At 35.3% G+C, this 20,736-nt stretch overlaps 4 protein-coding genes and 1 pseudogene across 4 annotated transcripts; 3 read left to right on the top strand and 2 right to left on the bottom strand.

The window, feature by feature from the left end:
• Positions 1-161: 161 nt before the first annotated feature.
• On the top strand, positions 162-8,137 carry LOC107398029 (uncharacterized). The gene is made up of 10 exons (XM_064356594.1): positions 162-761; positions 808-1,088; positions 1,134-1,451; positions 1,495-1,584; positions 1,626-1,726; positions 1,791-1,869; positions 2,018-2,800; positions 2,845-3,162; positions 3,209-3,298; positions 7,976-8,137. The coding sequence occupies exons 1-10, from the start codon at positions 266-268 to the stop codon at positions 8,072-8,074; spliced, it is 2,655 nt and encodes an 884-aa protein (XP_064212664.1). The 5' UTR covers positions 162-265; the 3' UTR covers positions 8,075-8,137.
• On the top strand, positions 4,369-5,132 carry LOC103313226 (gustatory receptor for sugar taste 64f). The gene is made up of 4 exons (XM_064356576.1): positions 4,369-4,455; positions 4,505-4,822; positions 4,867-4,956; positions 5,004-5,132. The coding sequence occupies exons 1-4, from the start codon at positions 4,393-4,395 to the stop codon at positions 5,130-5,132; spliced, it is 600 nt and encodes a 199-aa protein (XP_064212646.1). The 5' UTR covers positions 4,369-4,392.
• Positions 8,138-8,575: 438 nt separating the features above from the next.
• On the top strand, positions 8,576-9,911 carry LOC107397954 (gustatory receptor for sugar taste 64f-like; annotated as a pseudogene).
• Positions 9,912-13,715: 3,804 nt separating this feature from the next.
• Positions 13,716-16,527, bottom strand: LOC100141603 (gustatory receptor candidate 15). Its single transcript, XM_064356899.1, has 7 exons — positions 14,935-16,527; positions 14,698-14,886; positions 14,522-14,652; positions 14,193-14,470; positions 13,978-14,140; positions 13,842-13,931; positions 13,716-13,792 (listed from the first exon to the last, which is right to left on the bottom strand). Exons 1-7 carry the CDS (start codon positions 15,200-15,202, stop codon positions 13,733-13,735), a joined length of 1,179 nt encoding a protein of 392 aa, XP_064212969.1. The 5' UTR covers positions 15,203-16,527; the 3' UTR covers positions 13,716-13,732.
• Positions 16,528-17,055: 528 nt separating this feature from the next.
• On the bottom strand, positions 17,056-19,213 carry LOC661154 (2',5'-phosphodiesterase 12). Its single transcript, XM_971281.5, has 6 exons — positions 18,324-19,213; positions 18,152-18,276; positions 17,937-18,099; positions 17,594-17,885; positions 17,431-17,548; positions 17,056-17,382 (listed from the first exon to the last, which is right to left on the bottom strand). The coding sequence occupies exons 1-6, from the start codon at positions 19,046-19,048 to the stop codon at positions 17,135-17,137; spliced, it is 1,671 nt and encodes a 556-aa protein (XP_976374.3). The 5' UTR covers positions 19,049-19,213; the 3' UTR covers positions 17,056-17,134.
• Between the last annotated feature and the right edge of the window lie 1,523 nt (positions 19,214-20,736).

The following is a 20,736-nucleotide window of genomic DNA, read 5'->3' on the forward strand; positions in this document are numbered from 1 at the left end:
GTGGATGCGCCGGGCTAAACTTAAATCTCTTTTTTAAACTAATTGTTGTTTACGTTTTTGAAACCAGTACAAAGGTGTTTACTCCACTAAAAAAAAATGTTTTCCTACGCCATTTCAAAGCGAAAAAACCATCAATTATTAACCTCAACACTATTACGAACCACATGAATTTATTACGCACACTTAAGCCTACATTAAGACCTAATCTCAACACCGCATCGCCATATAAAAGCAACTCCCGTCTTTAAGACAGTTATTTGACAAAATGAGAGTGCAGCCTTCAAACACACCACCCGAAAAGTCGCAACTTTCGACCGCCGACACCGCAAATCTCATCAATAAATCGTTGGGGAAACACAATTTGCAAAAATCCTTCGCTAAAGTTGTCATCCTGGCCCAGATTTTTGGATTTTTCCCGGCTCAGGGAATTCTGGGCCGCGATTTCCGCGCAATTCACTTCACATGGGCCTCGGCACGAGTCGGTTACACAGTTGTGACCATTTTGGGGGCGACTTTCGTCACAGTGTTGCAACTGCATAAAATTTTTGCCAAAGGTTTGAACGTGATTGAGGCCAATCGCTTGTTTTTCTACTGCTCGGGGCTGGCTTCTGGTTATTTGTACTTGAAATTAGCCATGAAGTGGCCCCGGTTTATGAAAGATTGGAGCTGTGTTGAGGTGATGATGGCGAGTTATGGCTGGCCTGCGGGGCTTAACCGGAGATTGAATGTTTTACTTGCAGTTTTTATGTCACTAGCGCTAAGTAAGTGTGAACAAATACATTGATTTGAAATAATTACGAATTTCAGTCGAGTATATTTTGATGCAAACGAACAAACTCGTCTTGGCGCTAGAATGTAATAACAGTACGTCGGAAGGGTTCGATTATTTTTTCGGCAAAATGTCCTACTCTCACATTTTTTCGCTAATGGACTACAACATAGTTATGGCCCTTATGTTGCAATTCATTACGTTACAACACACTTTTATTTGGGTTTTTAACGACGTTTTTGTCATGCTGTTAAGCACGGCTTTGGCCTACAGATTCAGTCAAGTAACTGAACGAACCCAGTCAATGTCTGAATCTAAAGTGGGTGAAATTGTTAGTAAAAAACACTCAACTGTTCTTTTGCAGAATAAGAGCGAAAGTGCTTGGAAAAATTTACGAGAGGACTACAACCGACTTTGCCGGCTTTGTAAACGAGTGGACGAAGAAATATCGTACATAGTCCTCATGTCATTCGCTTCTGACTTGCTTTTTATCTTAATCCAACTATTTAACAGTCTCAGGCAAATGAAAAATAATTTGGAGCGAATCTACTTTTACTGGTCGTTTGGTTTCTTGATCGTGCGTACGGTGTGCTTGTGTCTTTTTGGTGGTAAAGTTAACGATGAAAGTACACAGCCGATGTTGGTTTTAAATTCGGTTTCCGCAGATGTGTACAATTTGGAGGCAAGTAACGCAGTTAACTCATTCATTATATTGTATTTTTTAGATTCAAAGATTTATACACCAGATTGGGACACTCGAAGTTGCTTTTACGGGCAAAAACTTTTTCAGTATCACTCGAGGACTCATCCTTAGTGTAAGTAAAATTTGTGAATTCAAGCATAACAGTTTTTCCAGATCGCTGGCGCGATAGTTTCCTACGAGCTGGTTTTAATGCAGTTCAATGATAGTTTACTGGAAACGATTTCGGAACAAATAGATTCGTGCCCCGTTTACCTGTGATACACAAACACCGCTATTTTTTGTGAAGGGTTATTGATTAATGAGTAAAATTTAATATAGGAAAAGTTTGTTTTTTATTTACATTTTCCACCCCAAACACCCGTCCCCAAGTTATTATAAATCATTTCTCCAAAGTTCCGTGTGCCACAATACCGAAAAGAAACTCATAAATATGTAATGAGGAAGTTTCCATTTAGGTTGTAAGCAAATCAAATCTTGAAAAACGATCGAAATGTAACAGCTCATGCCCTGATTACACTCTAAAGATAAATTAATTCATGTTCAAGTCACCCACAAATATGGAAAAGTCGACGAAAATATTTCCCGTTCCGGGAGACAAAAACTTGCACAAGTCTTACAGCAAAATGTTGATTCTTGCGCAGATTTTCGGCTTTTTCCCAGTACAGGGCGTCCGAGGCCCGGATTTCCGCTCCCTACGTTTTTCCTGGAAGTCGGCCCGAGTTGTATACGCACTTTTTACTCTACTTGGAACGTTCCTCATTTCTGGCTTTCAAATGCAAAAAATCGCCACCAAAGGCCTAGACTTATTGGAAGCCAATCGTTTGTTCTTTTTTCTGACCGGAGTTGTGGCCTCACTTTTGTTCCTAAATCTGGCCAAAAGGTGGCCCAAGGTCCTGAAAGATTGGTGTGTGGTTGACGCGACTTTTGCCAGTTATGGCTGGCCCAAAGGACTCAACAAAAAACTAAATACTTTGACGGTTGTTTTCATGTTGATTGCGTTAGGTGAGCATTGGTTGTCCAGATATTGTTGGGTAAAAGTGTTTTTAGTGGAACATATTTTGGTCCAAACGAACAAGCTTGTGCTAGCACTAGAATGCAATAACACGACGGCTGAAGGTTTTACGTATTTTTTGGGCAACATGTCTTTTGCGCATATTTTCGCCTTGGTGGAGTACGATATTTTCAAAGCTTTGGTTTTGCAAACGATAAATCTTCAGATTACTTTTATTTGGACGTACAATGATTTATTCGTTATGTTGATAAGTACGGCCCTGGCTTACAGATTTGGGCAAATAACTCGAAGAATTGCAGCAGTAGCGAGCGAAAAGGTGTGTAAATTAATCAACAAGAAAATAGTTACGTAAACTTTTAGATTAAAAATGAAATTATTTGGAAAAAATTGCGGGAAGATTACACCAGACAATGCAGACTTGTTAGGAAAGTCGACAAAGAAATCGCTTATATTGTTCTTCTAACATTCGCGTCCGACTTACTCTTCATTCTAATCCAACTTTTTAACAGCTTGAGACGCACGAGGAACGATTTAGAACGGCTTTATTTCTACTGGTCTTTTGCTCTCTTAATTACACGAATTGTTTGTTTATGTCTTTTCGGTGCTAAAGTACATGATGAAAGTATAAAACCATTGTTAACACTAAATTCCGTACCTACCGAAATTTACAATCTGGAGGTAAGTTACAACAAAGAAAATCTCCACCAAACCATTTTCTGTTCAGATTCAAAGATTTATTCAACAAATTGGAAATTCCGATATTGCAATAACCGGAAAAAATTTCTTTAGCATTACCAGAGGTTTAATTCTCAGCGTAAGTTTAATTGTGTGAAAAAGTGTGATCAATAAATTACGTTTTTGTAGATTGCTGGGGCTATAGTGACTTACGAGTTGGTTTTAATTCAATTTAATGTGAATTTATTACAGGGGGAGCTAAATGAAAAAGGCTCGTGTCCAGTTTACGTTTGATTGTATTTGTAGTAACGCTAAATAAATTACTAAAAGACGATTTGTTTTTAACTAAAGGCCGAGCTATTTGTTTATTTTCTCGTAACGGTGGTTGTAGGCATGTTTTGAATGTCAAGAAAACTGAAATGAATTCATTGATACGATAATTATAGTTCGGCTTTACTTTCCTCACAACACATTTGCCCTTGTTAGGAGCATGAAGAAAAATTCAAAATACGTCCAAAACTGTATTTTCTATGCTATGAAACGGCCGCTTCTTGTGGCCCAAATTTTTGGCTATTTTCCACTGTACGGCACTAATTCTGACCCAACTTGTTTGAAGTTCAAATGGATTTCGTTCAAAACCACGTATTCGGTGTTCACCTTATTTGTGACTTTTTTCATTGCCGTTTGCCAACTCCACAAGATGATTGCGGTTGAAATGAATATTTTGCAAATGAGTGAAAAAAATAAGATTTGTTCCATTTTTTTAAACTTCAGTTTGTAGATTATTTTGTGTTTCTGTTGTGCTCGATTTTGGTCAATATTGCATTTATCAAACTTGCCACAGAATGGCCACAGTTGATGAAAGCGTGGCTTAAAATTGAACTTTTGGTGGGAAATCTTGGGATGAGGAGGAATTTTAGGAAAAAACTTGACTTTATTTTCACTTTTATTACGTTATTTACAATCGGTTTGTATTTTCAATTGTGTGAGTTTAGTCGACTTAATTTTTCAGTGGAACATTTGCTTATGGAACTGTCCAGAGCTATAGATTCTGTTGCATGCAGTAAAACCGTAAGTGACGGTATTCGTCACTATTACGTGAACGTAACTTTTCCGCATCTTTTTAACGGTCTTGTTGATTACACACTGTGGAAAGCTCTAATTTTTCAAGTTTCAAATTTGCAAACAACTTTCGGTGGGACTTTTGGGGACACATTTATAATTTTGCTCAGTATGGCTTTTGCTACGCGAATGAAACAAAGCAGAACCAAAATTGAAGCTTTAGTAAAATCTCACGTAAAGAAAAAATAAAATTTCAGTGCCATATGTGACACAAATATTGTAGGTAAAGGCAACGACACCCTGGAGGAAAATAAGAGAGGAACAGTGCAGTTTGCTTTATTTGTGCACTCTTTTGGACCAGAAAATCTCGTATCTTGTCTTACTGTCGTTCTGCAACAATTTGTACTTTGTCTTGGTTCAGTTATTCAGCGCGTTGAAACAAATGGGCGACACTTTACAAAAAACTTATTTTTTCATTTCGTTCGGAATTCTGATTTTCAGGATTATTTTCGTGAGTTTAAGTGCAGCGTCCATTAATGAGGAAAGCCGAAAAATTTTAATACTACTGTTGTCTACTCCTTCAGAGCTGTACAGCGTTGAGGTAGTTTTATAAATTTTTGTTCAAAGCAGAAAAACATGTTACAGGTCGAACGTTTAACTAATCAAATTAATTATAAAGCGATGGCTATTTCTGGCAAAAACTTTTTCATAATTACGAGAGGACTAATTTTGAAAGTGAGTAACAAACATTAGTTTATTATTTTTTAACAACAATTAAACAGATCGCCGGCGCTGTTGTAACATACGAACTTGTCCTAATACAATTTAATAAGAAACTTTTGAATGAATTCGACGAAACTTCCGTTCAACAATTGGAGATTTTACATAATAATACGTATTGGTTGTGTTAATTGTATAAAACAATTAAAACAAGATAAATAAAAAACTATGCTAACATGAATAAAAATAAAAAAGTGTAGAAAAGGTAAGTGAAATATCACGTAAACATATATGAGATTGAGAGAATACATAGACGTATAAACAAATCTAAAGCGGAGCATTAAAATCGACAGAAATAAGAAAATAATGCGACAAAAGGTATAAGTACATAAAATTTATTTAAAAAGTTTGTGTTAAAATATCTGCAAAAGACGGTCAGTAGCTGGGGCCTCGGTGGCCTAGTGGTATAAGCGCCACTTACAACGGGGGAGGTCGCGGGTTCGAACCCGGATCAAGTGTAAAAAAATTTTCTGAGAAAAAAAGTGTAGAAAAGGTAAGTGAAACAACATGTAAACAAAAATAAGAGATTGAGAGAACAAATAGACGTATAAAACGTAAAGCGAAGCATAAAACAGAGAAATAAGAAAATAATTCGGCAAAAATGTAAAAGTACGTAAAGGCGCCAAAATTGTAAACGTACTTTTTGATTTGAGAGAAGAAGAGATGAACGTAAAGGTGAAACATAACTTCAAACTTTAGTTGACTTATACGCCCGGTATCTTTTGATGAAATCTGGTGAAAAATTAAAGAATTAAATTGAAAAAAGTGATAAAAAATGCTTTCTCGAGCTAATTCGCCGACTTTTGAACTGAAAGTATTTGCGTTTTAGGTAAATTATTCCAATTATTTAGTTTGTAATGTTGATTTATTTAAAAATTTTGTGTTAAAATATCTGCAAAACACGGTCAGTACCTGGGGCCTCGGTGGCCTAGTGGTATAAGCGCCACTTACGACGGGGGAGGTCGCGGGTTCGAACCCGGATCAGGTGTAAAAATTTTTCTGAGAAAAAAAGTGTAGAAAAGGTAAGTGAAACAACATGTAAACAAAAATAAGAGAATAAGAGAACGCATAGACGTATAAAACGTAAAGCGAAGCATAAAACAGAGAAATAAGAAAATAATGCGGCAAAAATGTAAAAGTACGTAAAGGCGCCAAAATTGTAAACGTACTTTTTGTTTTGAGAGAAAAAGAGATGAACGTAAAGGTGAAACATAACTTCAAATTTTAGCGTTGAATCCTTAGATGACTTTCTTCTTAAATTATAAAAAAATTTAAACGAACATATTTGATTTATGTCTAAAAATTTTTATTTAACTGATTTGTTTAGTAAAGTCCCGAGAAACATTGTTAATAAAAATCACTGTCCCCGCAAATCCGGTAGGATTTGCGCACGTCTACTTTTTCCTGTAAACAGATTCTTATAATAGAAACAAGGACATGGCGGTCTGTTATTTGTTTTTAAATCGTTGTTTTTGCAATTAATATTTAATGGATTGTGAGTTTTAATGTTCATCGATGGTAGCTTTGGTTTCATCAGAACTGTCCATTAAATTTTCACATTGTTTTGAAAACACCTTTGTAATGTCATGAACGTTTAGTTTCATTAAAAGTGTTGATTAAATTTTTAAAGACACTCAGTCGAACCCTAAAACTGCCCCATTTAAAATGAAAAATATTATTTCACACAATACGGAGAATACAATTCATTCTTCCCTGAAATTTTCCCTAAAGATACTTCACATATTTGGGTTGTTTCCTGTAAGTGGATTGTCTGGACCTGACTACAAATCTCTGAAATTTTCGTGGCGCTCCTTCAAATTTTTATACTCCCTCTGTTTTTTCTGCATTCTTTGTTTATTTGTGTTGACACTGTTGTATAACGTCTTTTTCGTGAAAGAAGCAACACAGGAAATAAGTACGCAAGTGTGAAGTGCTGTTAAATTTTGAAAATTTGTTTGTAGCTAATGTTTTATTTTATCTGTCGGCTGCTGCAACCAATGCTGTGTTTCTTCAATTGGCAAAAAACTGGTCGAGATTTATACACGAATGGCACTGTGTAGAAGTAATCATGGGCTCGGTTGCAATTAATCACAGTTTGAAAAAAAGATTAAAAATAATAACCATAGTTATTCTAGTCGTGGCTACAGGTAATATAATACACACTACAAGTAACAAACAACTACAGTTTTTTGCAGTTGAGCATCTTCTCATACAGTGTTACATAGCAGTTTCTATTTTTGGAAGTTCTAGTTTTGAAGCCGACTTAAGACAATTTTACAAGACTGCCTATTCTGCCATTTTTACAGTAATCGATTTTTCCCTATGCAAGGCAATTCTCGTACACGCTATAACAATACGGAGCACTTTTTCGTGGACTTTCATTGACGTATTTATTATGTTAACTAGCACGGCTTTCGTCTTCAGGCTAAAGCAGCTGAATGCCAAAGTCGAGATGCTCAAAAATGCCAGAGTAAAAAATACGGCCCTTTGGAAACAACTCCGATACGAACACTATCGCCTTTATCAGTTGAGTGTGCTTATCGACAACAACATGTCCTACATTATTATTATCGTTTCATTTGCTACCAATTTATACTTCATCATTATACAACTATTCGGAAGCATGAAAATTGTAAAAGGGACTCTGAAGACAGTTTATTATTTAATCTCGTTCGCACTTTTGATCATGCGACTAATTTCGGTTTGTTTATGTGGAGCTTCGGTTCACAGCGAGAGCACCAAGGTGCTACCTTTGCTGTTCTCAGTCTCCTCGTCTTCATACAACTGTGAAGTATTATTTTCATTCTTAATTGATCAGTTTTAAAAATTTGGTTTTAGGTCGAGCGTTTTATCGATCAAGTCATTAAAAACGAAATCATTCTTACTGGAAAAAAATTCTTCAAAATTACCAAACAGTTAATCTTACAAGTACGTTTTCCATGCATGTTTACTTCACATCTGGTGATTTTTTTAGATTGCTGGCGCCATTGTAACTTATGAATTAGTGGTAATACAGTTTAACCTGCGCTTAACTGAGGATAACGACAGCAATGAAGCTAATTTGCTTGCTTAAGCGACACTAGAAATATGAAAAAATGTTGTAAATTATATACAAAAATAAATGTTTTGACTGCGGTCCATTAACTTTCAATACAAACTAATAAATCCATTAGTTGGGCTAATTTTATTTCTTGTTTTAATGTGTGTATTGTGATTTTCTTAGTTGTTTTTAAAGAAACATACGTAAATCCACTACTAAACAAACATGATCTCTATTCCATTCACCTTGTACGTACAAATTATTTTGCTTTCAAAAATAATTATTCCGAACCCGGCGCCTCCACCAAAATTACTCGTTATTAAAAATTTAATTTTTCAACTTTAGGGAACAAAACTTTGAAAACAAAACAACCGTGTTTACGGTAACCGGCAAGGAGGGTCGGGCAAACAAACGCTTTGTTTTCTAATTGGTAAACAAATTCGATAATAGATATTATCAGTAGATTATCCAAAATTACTCTGATTGGTGTTTTATACCCGAAAAATGAAAGTATTGTCATGAATTTTGCCCGAAATGTTGTTTTCCAGCGCTGCAAAGACACGGCCTAAGCCAAAATCTCCACAACATGAGAAAGAAAACGTGCATAAATCGCTCAAATCCATTATTGTCATAGCGCAGATTTTTGGCTATTTTCCAGTCCAGGGCGTTTTAAGCAACGAGCCCATTTTCCTGAACTTTAGCTGGTTTTCACTACGTGTGGTTTCATCCCTAGTTACAATTATCACCGGAGTTGTGATCGTTTTTGGCCACGTTAGACTTATGGCCGTTGGGGGCGGTTACAGCCAATTTGAAATGAGTAAAAACACAAAACTTGCTAAATTTTTATAAAACTAATTTAACAGATGGGATAATTTTCTATGCTTGTGGCACACTTTCGTGCATTTTTTTCCTGAAATTGTCGATGGAATGGCAGTCAATCATGCTGAAGTGGCAGGAAGTCGATCTCAAAATGTCATCATACGGTTGGCCGAAAAATTTAAACCGGAGAATAAACGTGACCTCGGCGATTTTTCTCCTGCTGGAAGCAGGTAAAAGCCTGCAAGGTTTTACACCTACTCAGGATTTTTTTCAGCCGAACATGTCTTAATCCAATCCAACAAACTCGTGGTAGCAATACAATGCAAAGGTTCATTTTCTAAAGGTGCCGAACATTTTTTTGTGAATATGTCGTTTCCCATCATTTTTGACCTAATTAAACCTTACTACGGCGCTTGGTTGGGAGTTTTTTTGCAAATAGTTAACACACGAATGGCTTTTTCTTGGACCTTTATTGATCTTTTCATCATTTTGATGAGCTGTGCTCTGGCAGCCAGGTTTCGTCAAATTAACACCAGAATTCGTTGTTTGACGAACATGAAAGTAAGAAAATCGTCACTTTTGGTGTTTCTAACAAGGTTTTAGGTCACGTCTGAGAAAAGCTGGATTGCGCTTAACGACGATTACAACAGATTGTGTCATTTGTGCTTTCTTCTTGACGAAAAATTGTCTTACATTATTCTTACATCGTTTCTCAACAACTTCTATTTCATTATTTTTCAAGTGTTTGAAAGCTTCTACTTGCACAAAGCTACAACTCTGGAAACTGTCTACTACTTCATTTCTTTGGGTTTATTGATTTTGCGGCTCGTGTCCGTTTGTTTTTACGGCAGTTGGATAAATGAAGAAAGTAAATTATCTCTAGACTTGCTCTCGTATGTACCACGTGAAGTTTACAACAAAGAGGTAAGTGGTTACGTGTCTAACACAAAACCTGGCTTTTTTCCAGATAAGCCGACTCGTGGAGACGTTGAAATTTCAAAGTGTTGGTCTGACAGGAAAGAGATTTTTTAAAATTACGAAGCAACTCATACTTAAAGTAATAATGGCAAAGTTTTAACCACAATTATGTTTTCAATTCTAGATTACGAGTGCCGTGGTCACGTATGAGTTGATCGTAATCCAGTTCAGGAAAAAAATGGAAAGAGACGAAAAACCGTATTCAAGAAACTCTATTTGCTAAAAATTCAATTGCTGAAAATGTTGTACTGGACTATGGCTAGCTCGTATGTAACTGTAGCCCCAACCACCTGAAAACGCAATTTTAAAACGAATTTTACTAAATTAAAGTTGTACACTTAGAAGTATCCCTGATTTCATACGAAATATTTTACCACCTGACAAAAAAACATTGTCGAATTCTATTTGCGTTAGCAAGCGTGTTATCTGTAAAATAAATTTAATGTTTTCCTTCTGTTTTGTGTTCCTGACCTCCGTATTTAACACTGGAATTTCCGAAAAATGGACAATGATTGCCGGTTTTTTGCTTTCTTCGTTCAAAAGCGCCCCACAGTGAAAAAGCAATAGAAACCTCAAAATAATATAGCCGAAAGGATAGGCAAAATATAGGTTTGCAGAACTTGAGAATTTGGCTCTAGAATGTTTACTAAGCTTATTCAAATGATAAATTTAACGGAAACTAACGTGTAACTTTTATAAAAGAAAAGCAACACCCAAAAGCCGTTAAAACCGACTGAAGCCAGGATCAGATAAGACACTTCCTTATCAAATTGTCTGACCATGTGTGATAAGAGATCGTAGTGATTGCGGATTTCTTGCCAAAAATCAGTTGATATGTTCTAAAAAGCATCGTAAAGACAATTGTGTGTTTGCTACAAGGACGTGCCTCGCTGTTGTCTTGAATTCTCTGATTGATTTGTTTGAATTTTTCTCTCAGGATAAGAGTTATAATAATTAGGAAAAAGTCCCGGTAATGCATTGTTGTCTTCCCTAGAATTGAATGTATCTTCGAAAAAAAAAGAAAATGTGAACGGTTGAATAGTTATTTTTACCGTAAAAATCTTTGAAAAAAAGTCATTATATTGGGGTAGAAAAGTAACTTCGGTGATTTGGTTTTGACTCTGGAAGAGACTCACGACTGAATGCATTGGTGAGCCGAAGTGATTACCAACAGACAAAATACTGTATACAACTAAACCCAACTTAACATTTCTGTTGAAACCTCGAGGTTGGTTATATTTGTACTCCATTTTTTGGTCAACTTGGTTCCAGAAAGACATCACAAAGTGCCAGTTGTTGGCCAGGTATATGAAGAGAGTCAGTGAGAAAAATATTTCCGAGTTAAAAACCAAAGATACTGAAAATATACAATTGCTTTACGATTGCTGGCATACGTAATATTTACCAACCAAATTTATCTACGCTGAAATTTGTGTAAACCCAGTCACTTAGTGTTAGCAAGACAACCACAAAATTCAAAATCCAGACTAAGGAGGAATAAATAAATACGCAAGATTTGAAGTCTATATATTTTTCTTCGAAACTGGTTACGCGTTTTAGGGGAAATATACCTAAATATTTTCCGCTTTTCATCAACAATAGCAACGCATTTATTAGTTGTGGTCGCTTTTTTCGGGGCGTTTTTCTTTGATTTCTGCTGTTATCTATTCGAATCTTCTTCATGCCGCTATTTTTGTCAATAATTTCTAGTGAACAAACTAGAAAATCTGCTTTTGACTTACCTGATATGTAATGCAATGTTTACTACACAAATTTATCTTTTGATCGTTCATTTTAAATAAATAATACGTTCTGTTACAATTTCGTTTTGTATTAAATAATTGATTTATAAATTATGGGATAATTGGGAAAATAAAACTTAATAATTATGGGTTTGTGGGCATCGTTTTGGCGATTTCCATTTATTCGGTTCTTAAACTAAAATATTTCCATTATTCAATATTTATAAATGGATATTGCGCCTAATAGATAAATAAATAATTTCAGAAAAAATATGTCCAAACTTTGTTTATTCCACTAAAATATTGGGTCATTCACAAACCGCCTTATCCGAAAACTACAGTACAAGAAAAATTACTTTCTGTTTTAAGTGATTTAATGATTGTCTTGTTAAAACATGTAGTAATGAATTAATGTAGTAACTAAAAATACACAAGAATTTTTACACGATTTATGTCAGGTAGAAAGCGTGATATTGAAATAAAGTCAGTTCGTAGGTGACCAGCGCTCCTGCAAACTGCAACCCAAAAAATCGTATCAAACACAATTTAAAATTTCTCACACTTAAAATAATTCCATTTTTAATCTTGAACAACTGGCATCCGGAGAAATAAACCTTGTCAAAGGTAATTTGTTGTATCAAGCGATTAATCTGAAAATTGTTTTATAATTATAAATCCCCATCTTTTACCGAATACCTCAATATTATCAACTGAAATGTGTGAAAACTGAATTACGAAAGATGGTTTCCTGCTCTCATTATTGAGTCGGGTGCAGCTTTCAAACACGGATAAGAATCTTAAAAGTATAAAACCGAAAGAAAACATGAAATTAATTGTTTGACTTTCGGCACCAAACCTAGAATTGATTTTACAAACAAGCGCAAAAATGTGAGCTGTTACCTAAGAACATTGTATAATAATTTCATGACCCAAAAACAATTAAACCCAATCGAAAAGAAGATCAAATAAGACAGTTCCTTATCCAGAAATTGGACCAATCTTGCCAATCGGTCATAATCTTCGCGAATGTTTTGCCAGAATTCGATATTTTTGTACTAGAGACAATTAAATTGTAAAAAAGCACAAACTTAATTAACTCACTTGTTCCTTATGGTTCACAATTCTTTGCGTAATTTGTTGAAACCGCCGTTTTAATGAAATTGCAATTGCGACTATAAATAAGTCAGCGTAATGAACGGTCGTTTTTCCAATTATTGACTGAAGCTACAATTTTTTTTAATTATTGTTTAATTTTGTGGTGTAGCTTACGAATAAAATGGTATGCATAAAAATAGCGAAAGGTGACAATGGAAATTGTAACTTCCCATGAACGATTAGATAGTACATAGGGGCGAAAGGCACCACAATTTGATTTACTAAAATTCCTTCTTACACAAGGTTTTAAAAATTATTTGCTCACCAACTGAAGTACATGCCCAAAAAATTACGATATGTTTCACCCGTCTTGTAAGATTTTTATGATAACCGTATCGGAGTTCCATAGCTTGATCGACTCGTTTCCAATATGTAATAATATCAGGCCACTTTTTAGCAAGTCGGAGGTAAATTGTGAAGAGACAAAATAAATTTGAGCTGTACATAACATGCACTAAAATGTTTCTTTAAATGCCTGAGGGTGGAACTAAAATTGTTTTTACCAAAATTGTATCTAAAAAAATTGGGCATTACGCAGCAGGAATATACGGCCATAAGTAAAATATAAAATAGAACAGTCCAAACGAAAAGCGAATAAATGAAGCAACAGGACCTAAACTTGAAGCTCACTTGTTCATTTGATGAATTTATTAATGGGAAAAAACCCCATACTTTGCCGATTTTTATCAAGAGTTTTAAGGAATTTTGAATGTGGTCTCCGTCTTCTGACGATTGCATTGCATTGTCTAAGTTTCTGAAGTGGGGCAAAGGTGTAGTTTTGTATTTCAAGGATCAATAACAAGTTTTTTCATACATTTATTTGTTGAAAAACAAGGTTTCGATTTATATAAATTATTCTAGGGTTTTGGGACAGGATAAATACCGGGCTGTCTTAAAAAAATCTGATGCAGGAAGAAAAACAAACTGTTTCGGAAGAAAATAACTTTTTATATCATATTATAAGGTCAACAGTTATTAAAAAAAAAAACAAAAATGTTTATTTTGGTTGGCTAAATTGAATGAAAATAAGCTCGTAAGTGACAACAGCTCCAGCGATCTGAAACTGGAAAATTAGACAAGTTTCAAGTTAACTATTTTAAAATTACGCTCAAAATTAACCCAGGTGTAATCCTAAAAAATGTACTACCAGTCAAAGCAACACTGTCTAATTTCATTTGCATAAACCAACGTTTTATCTTTAAATAAACTTTGAGAAATCGATTAATGATATTTTTTTATTACCTCCACATTGTAGATTTCGCTTGAAACATCAAACAAAATTCTGATTGGTTTCCGACTTTCGGCATTAATTCTAGACGAAAAATAATAGACAGAAAGCAGTCGAATAATGAGGACCAGGAAAGAGTACACGTAGAAACATTTACTTTCCTCTACCACCACATTACTGGAAAAGTCTGATTCTTATGGTTCTTTCATTTAAGTTATTAATACTTAACCCAATAAACGAACTTAATTCATTTATCAAAAGAATCATGTTTGAACCATAAGACAACACAGTGATGCTTGAAATCGTGTCATTTATTTCACTAACCAATCGCCCAATTTCGCTGTAATTGCGCCTTACAGTCATCCAGAAATTTATAGAATTATTTTTATTTTTCTGTTCCTTTAACAGTTCGTTGATTTGTTGAAACCGGAACGTTATAGTTATGCTCACAAGAATAACAAAAACATCGATTAAAGAAAGAGCAATAAAATTCGAAAATATTGGCAACTGAAAACAACCAGTGAGCAATTTAATACCGAAAATTTACAAGTCCTCAACCACAATAACTAGAACCACAGCTATGTTATACGGTATGTGGGCGAATATGTAAAAGTAAATTTTTTCCACAACTTTCTGAAACGTGTTCTCGCTACCGTCCAACTTTACTGACATAAAATAGAAGTACTCGCCTGAAAAAAACTGAAATTGGACGCCAACAATTCATAATTCTTTACCAAACACTATGAGTAAATAAATAGAAGTCACTAGGGTGAGTTGTAATTTTAAATATTTGGGGTAGGAGTAGGTAACATTAAACTTTTCGTCGAGGTGGCACCACTTTTGGATAAGTCTGGGCCATTTTTTGGCTAGTTGTAAGAAAAACACAAGGGATAGGAAAGCAGTGCACATGAAAATTAATTCGCCTGAAAAATAACTTCACCAAGCGTTGTCTCCCGATTCAGTTTGCTTACGTAAAGTGATTTTATCATTTTTAATGGTAAAATAGTGGTACAGTCGGAGAAAATGCATAATGCAAGCCACCACAATTATGTAAAGTGAGTAAAAAAACTCCCGACTGAAGTACTTGAACTTTAGGTGGATTGGACTCGCGAAGAGTCCTTGCACAGGAAGATATCCCGCGAATAAGAGCAGCACAAAGAAAAAATTCAGAGTGTAATAGACTGTTTTTTGAGTGAAAGGTTTCGTTTTAGACTGTGGTGCAACAACCGTAATGGCCATTATTGATTCACTGCAGTTGTTGTTTGATTAAATTGAAAATAAACTTTATCAAATTATAGTGAGGCTTAAATATTTAATGGCTGTTATTGTTGTAAGTGTTGATCAATATGTGTGGATTTGGGCGATTACTGAAACAAGTATTTATTTTACGTCCTCTGTATTCATTTTAAACTGAATTATGATGATCAGAAACGAAGCTAGAGCATTACAAATGCTGAAGATCGTTGACCTGTCAATTTCGAAAAATCGTGCAGCTGTGAAGCTCGGCCGAAAATTCACGAAACTTTTCATAACGTCGAGATTTTTTCTCGAACCGTTGAAAACAACATTCCATGTTTCCATTCTATAAGCCACGTTCACAATTTGGTCAAATTCCTTTACCACAAGATCGCACAAATAAATCACGTACAAAAGGAGAATCTGAAGAATGCCGCGTCAATCAGATGGAGGAATCAGTGAATTACTTACTTACCCAAAACAACAAATTGGTCAGAAAGTTTGCTAGAAAAAATAACGAGTTGGGTTTCGATTCATGCTCTGTTATAAAAATGTCGGAATACATCAAAACTCTGGGAACGGTGAAGAAAACTGTTTGTAAAATTGTCCATCCGAAAATATCGTTGAAAATCTCAACGGCCTGACTCAGTAAAAACAAGTTGAATTTAACCGTCTCTGCGTTGGACTCGTTTATGAAATTTTTCTGGTGTCTGTATTTCTCGACTAGGATTTTTAAAACAACGTTGCTCACAATGAGTAAAACGAAAAGCGGGTAAACTTCGACAAATTTAATTAGGAGTTGCTTCGTAAACGCAAGCCAACCCCCAATTTCTACAATCCAACACCAGATATTTAACACAAAGATGACGAGGAAAAGTAAATGTGCCACAATCACAAACGCGTAAAACATTCGGCTCAGATTTTTTGATTCAAGTTTGAGTAAAATTTCGAAAAGTGTTGACCACTTATGGCGTTTAAGGGTCATCATAGTTACGAATACGTGATAAGCGTTTAGATAAAGGCTGATATCTAACAAATTTCTCACAACTAATTGAATGCCACTGAGATGAGCGTTCATGTATCTTCTTTCATAAATGCTGTATATTTCGGTAAGCGTGTAAATCAGGAACATAAAAACCGGGTACAATTTTTGGTAAAGTTTGGTCGGTTTGTCGTAAATTGACGAAGGTGTGATCGCGAAAAATTTGGCCACGTAGAAACATGTTTTGATTGATTTAATGTCCATTTCCTACTATTCGAAGAAAATGACTAGTGACTAGGGGAAAAGTTGCTTTAATGTGTTTGTACGAGGAAATTGTTGCAAGTTCGAAGTGTCCACACTTAACTCAATAACATCATTAAAGTACATTTAAAAATTCAAACTTTTTAGTGAATGTTTTTGCCTAAAGATTAATATGTGTTTTAATCCTCTACATTTAATTTAAACTGAATTAATTGAATTGAATTGGATTAAGACGTGCATACGTATCCTTTCTTTGGTGCGTACTGTATATTTCGCTACTCGTGCAAATGATAAAGATAAAAATTGGGTATGATTTTTGGTAAAGTTTAGTGGATTTGTCATGAATGGTCGAAGGTGTAATCGCGAGAAATTGGGTCACGTAAAAACATGTTTTGATTGACTTAATGTCCATTTTCTACTATTTGAGCGGAACGAAACTGTGTCAATAGTAATAAGAAGTGAAAAGTTTTAACAAGTTCATTCGACAAAAATAATGGAACTTGTACTCACGGAGAGAAAAATGGTTTTATTTATTTCTCAATTACCGCAAAACTGTTCGATTTTAGTTAGATTTTTTAAGGGTTAAAGGGTATAGAAAATAAAACTCATTTAATTGCAATAGAAAAATAAGTATATTGTCACACATATTCAGACACAAGATCAGGAAAAAATATCACATCTTTAAGCGCACGTTAAATTATTTCCAAGTCTACAACAAGTGCTAAATGATCGGAAGGGTAGACTTCGTTAGGTAATCCCTCAAAAGCCTCAAGGTCTTCATTTTTGGGAAATGGCACAACGTTGCAAACTCTCATTTTGCCCTTCTCTATAAAAATATAATCCAAGCAACCTCTAAAATCATCGGTGTAGTTTGTGTAAGTCGGGGAACCACAGGCACTTTGAAGCTGGAAATCATGTCTGAGGTTTACGTTGTTAACAGCTGAAAAAAAAACTAAAAAACGAAAAAAAAAACAGACTGACATAATACTTTTCTCAAAGACTTTATTATCTCTACTAAGATTTCCTTTAGTCAAAAATTCATAAACTGTGGAAGTTGGCACACTGTTAAAGTCACCACATAAAATAACCCGAACAGTATTACCATCCTGCAAAAAACAGTCAATAATACTAAACTAGAAAATTGAAAATACCTTGTTATAATGCTTGTGTAACAAACTCAAATATGTTGTGGCCATGCTTATTTGCAGCACTCGCACCAATTCAGCGTCAGGGTGATAATAGAGATGCGTATTTGCCACAATAATAAAAACATTTCTGTTTGAATTATTTACATTTAAAACAGTGACTTGTAGCGATGTTAATTGCTTCATAAAACAATCTTTTAGTAAGGCATTGGATTCAATTATAGGCCTCAAATATTTATAGTGATTTTTCTTGTAACTGTACTCTTGGCTATAAATTATCTGGTGGTCATCAACTCTTCTAAAAGTACAACAGAATTTAAAAAATTAACAATTACTTAACGTAACGTACTTGAAACGCGTTTTGTTGTAAAAACAAGCCAAACCTTCTGGAATTTTGTTGCCTTTTCGGTAGTAAAAACTGTGATAATTTTTATTTTTAAATAAGTTCTTGTAGTAATAATTGTACGCAAATTGATCAACTTCTTGCAAGCAGAATATATCGCTGTTGTAACCTATGGAAGGTTTTATTACGTTTTGTATGAAAAAACACGTCCAAAAAATTACCTGATAGTTCTTTAGCTACTAGTTGCTTTCTGTAATCAATTGCTAAGAATTGGGGAGGACAGTATGAGAACTGCTCATTGTCTACATATCTATTAGACAAGATGTTGTAAGAAACAAACCTAAAACTGCAGAAAAACAATAAGTACTCAGATTTGTCCACATTTTTGGCTACCAATTATCTGCAAGTTGTGTGGTCGTGAACTCGTGTCTTTTTTCAAACGGACAAGTGGGTAATTCCCCCATTTCAACCACCCTACTGTCCGACACGACCTCCACTGCAGGCCCTGTTAAAACACTACAGCAAGGCACGCAAATTAATTTCAAATAATGGCCAACGTCCTCTTCGCTTGGTTTGTATCTGAAAGTGTTGGCAACTTGTACCCAAGTGCTCTTATCTCTGGACTTGAGCCAAGTGAATTTACTTGAACTTTTCTCCCCAAACAAAATGAACAACTGACTGGGCTGCACCTCATAATTTGCATACAGCACCTGGGGCAGCTTCATGTCTCTGACCAGCGGTGCGTTAATCACAACCACGTAACGCTGGTCAAAAATTTGAAACTCCACGTTGCTCATTCTGGCGTTGATCAAGTTCTTCAAAACCATTTTGGGCTTGATTGGTTTTTCGGTCAAGGCGTTTTTCAGCGATATGTTCACCTGGACCTCATCCTCGTGTTCGATCTGGGCTTGTTTTTTCAGTTTCTTGATGGAGAGTTCGAGCTTGTTTATTATGTGCTGGAGGAGGGACTCCACTGTGTCTGTAATTCGGCGAACTGCTCGCACTTCTTCTTGTAATACGCCGATTTTTGGCAACTCGACAGTCAAATCGAACAACAATTCACACTGATTTTTTGCCTCGAATTCCCGTAAATAGGCAGTTCTGGGGAGTCGTTCCATTTTTTAGATTACTAACACAACTTCTAGGTTAGGTATCTTAAGGGGGCTTCAAGTTTCGTTATAAAAAAATGACGTGGACTTTACGTGTTCTTAGGGCAATGAAAACGATCAGTTGTGATTATCTTTACTGGAGATAAATCGTAAAATAGATAAAACAATAATAAAAACTAAACCCCTGTAAAACATGCAACCAGTAATTTAGGCGTATATTGTTGGCCACTAACTCACAGCTTGTTGCGCTTTTTTGCCGGGCAAATTTATTTCAAAAATCTCAAAATTTTTCACTTCTAATTTTTTTCGAATTTGTTGCACATAACAACATTAGAAAATAATAATCTTTTGCAACAGCCTACCATTAATTAGCTAAGTAATCAATTTTAATTATCGAAAATTGTAGAAAAAAATGTTTTATTATTAGAACACATGTAACAACTGTAAACGGATGATAAAAAATGCATTGAAGTGGCAAACTATAAAGTTGCAGAAACCAGTCATGCAAGTCTAACGCCAATATTTAAATTTTCTTTGGCTTTGCAACACTTGGGCATTTCGCAATACTTGCAGAAACTGCGTCTTAGAAGTAGTTGTAGTAAAATAGGTGGCTTCTCCCTTGTAATCCAATACAAATTAATTAATAAATAAGCGAGAACTCCGATATCGCCTTGCTTCTGAGTATTGGCGATAATTAATTGCTCATAGAAGCGATCAGACAAGAACGAATTGGAAAAATTTTCCCTGTGATTTGCATTTTTACTCCGTGCTGCCTCTTATTACTATGCAGAATATAGATAGGTATCATTAGCGGTCATTAACTCTTTGACAGCAACACCATCGCCTTCATAACTCACTCATTGTGATTTCAGGATCGCAGCAATAAATTTTCACTTTTGAGGCCGTTGGTAACAATCCGAATCGATATTTTGTCAAAATAAATATTTAGTAAAATATGTGTGCGTGCTTTCGATGTGATCTCCATCATTAATTGGCTCGGGGAAACTGGAGTAATAAAGTTGAATTGTCCTCATGCACGAATTGAATGAGTAGTTAGTTTTCACAAAAGCATATCAAGAGAGTGTGGAATTTGTTATAGGCGCACGTGCGCCCTATAAAATTAGCCAGATTTTGCACAAATTCCCACTTACATAAAGTGGAGCAGACTAATAAACCGACAATCACAAACCCTTTGATAAAAATTGTGCTCCAATGAATCATATTGCAAGGACTTGCGTGCTTACAAGCGATCCCGGAGCCGAAGGTCCTCGGCTTTGATCTCTGTTTACCTTCTCCTGGAAATAATTAACGACGTAAAAACAATCCTAGTGAAAATCATAAAATTCATGGACTCGCGGCGGAATGTAAATAATTTTTCCCGTCGAATGTCTTCCAGCACATTAAAGTAATTAGTTTGACCTCTGTGCCTGGATAAAATCGCCGGTTTTCTTGAAAGTCCAATCGATAAAAATGCTTTCATCAAATTAATCGACGCAACTAACACGCAATAAGCGCTTTCCTGAAATTTTCAGCCATCCTTGACCGGACAGGAACAGTTCATTTAATGCCGAGCGCATCTTCTTTCAATTACCAATGTCAATAAAATTTAACGTGACCTAAATTGATTGCGACGATCATTTCAATAAAGATAAATCCTCTGAAAGGTATCGCATAACAAACACATGGATGGCCCATTT

Source organism: Tribolium castaneum, chromosome 5 (genome assembly GCF_031307605.1).
Source record: "Tribolium castaneum strain GA2 chromosome 5, icTriCast1.1, whole genome shotgun sequence".
Classification (NCBI taxonomy): Eukaryota; Metazoa; Arthropoda; class Insecta; order Coleoptera; family Tenebrionidae; genus Tribolium; species Tribolium castaneum.

What these genes read in the sequence shown, in the direction of transcription:
- LOC103313226 (XM_064356576.1), top strand. Translation starts at nt 4,393, where the DNA reads ATGGCTTTTGCTACGCGAATGAAACAAAGCAGAACCAAAATTGAAGCT. An exon ending in AAGCTTTAGTAAAATCTCAC is followed by an intron (nt 4,456 to 4,504) that starts GTAAAGAAAAAA and finishes CAAATATTGTAG; the next exon opens with GTAAAGGCAACGACACCCTG. An exon ending in CGAGAGGACTAATTTTGAAA is followed by an intron (nt 4,957 to 5,003) that starts GTGAGTAACAAA and finishes ACAATTAAACAG; the next exon opens with ATCGCCGGCGCTGTTGTAAC.
- LOC100141603 (XM_064356899.1), bottom strand. Translation starts at nt 15,202, where the DNA reads ATGGCCATTACGGTTGTTGCACCACAGTCTAAAACGAAACCTTTCACT. An exon ending in CTGTGGTTCTAGTTATTGTG is followed by an intron (nt 14,471 to 14,521) that starts GTTGAGGACTTG and finishes GGTTGTTTTCAG; the next exon opens with TTGCCAATATTTTCGAATTT. An exon ending in GAATTAAGTTCGTTTATTGG is followed by an intron (nt 14,141 to 14,192) that starts GTTAAGTATTAA and finishes AGACTTTTCCAG; the next exon opens with TAATGTGGTGGTAGAGGAAA.
- LOC107398029 (XM_064356594.1), top strand. Translation starts at nt 266, where the DNA reads ATGAGAGTGCAGCCTTCAAACACACCACCCGAAAAGTCGCAACTTTCG. An exon ending in CAGATGTGTACAATTTGGAG is followed by an intron (nt 1,452 to 1,494) that starts GCAAGTAACGCA and finishes TGTATTTTTTAG; the next exon opens with ATTCAAAGATTTATACACCA. An exon ending in CTCGAGGACTCATCCTTAGT is followed by an intron (nt 1,585 to 1,625) that starts GTAAGTAAAATT and finishes CAGTTTTTCCAG; the next exon opens with ATCGCTGGCGCGATAGTTTC.
- LOC661154 (XM_971281.5), bottom strand. Translation starts at nt 19,048, where the DNA reads ATGGAACGACTCCCCAGAACTGCCTATTTACGGGAATTCGAGGCAAAA. An exon ending in AGTAGCTAAAGAACTATCAG is followed by an intron (nt 18,100 to 18,151) that starts GTAATTTTTTGG and finishes AACCTTCCATAG; the next exon opens with GTTACAACAGCGATATATTC. An exon ending in TACAACAAAACGCGTTTCAA is followed by an intron (nt 17,886 to 17,936) that starts GTACGTTACGTT and finishes TTGTACTTTTAG; the next exon opens with AAGAGTTGATGACCACCAGA.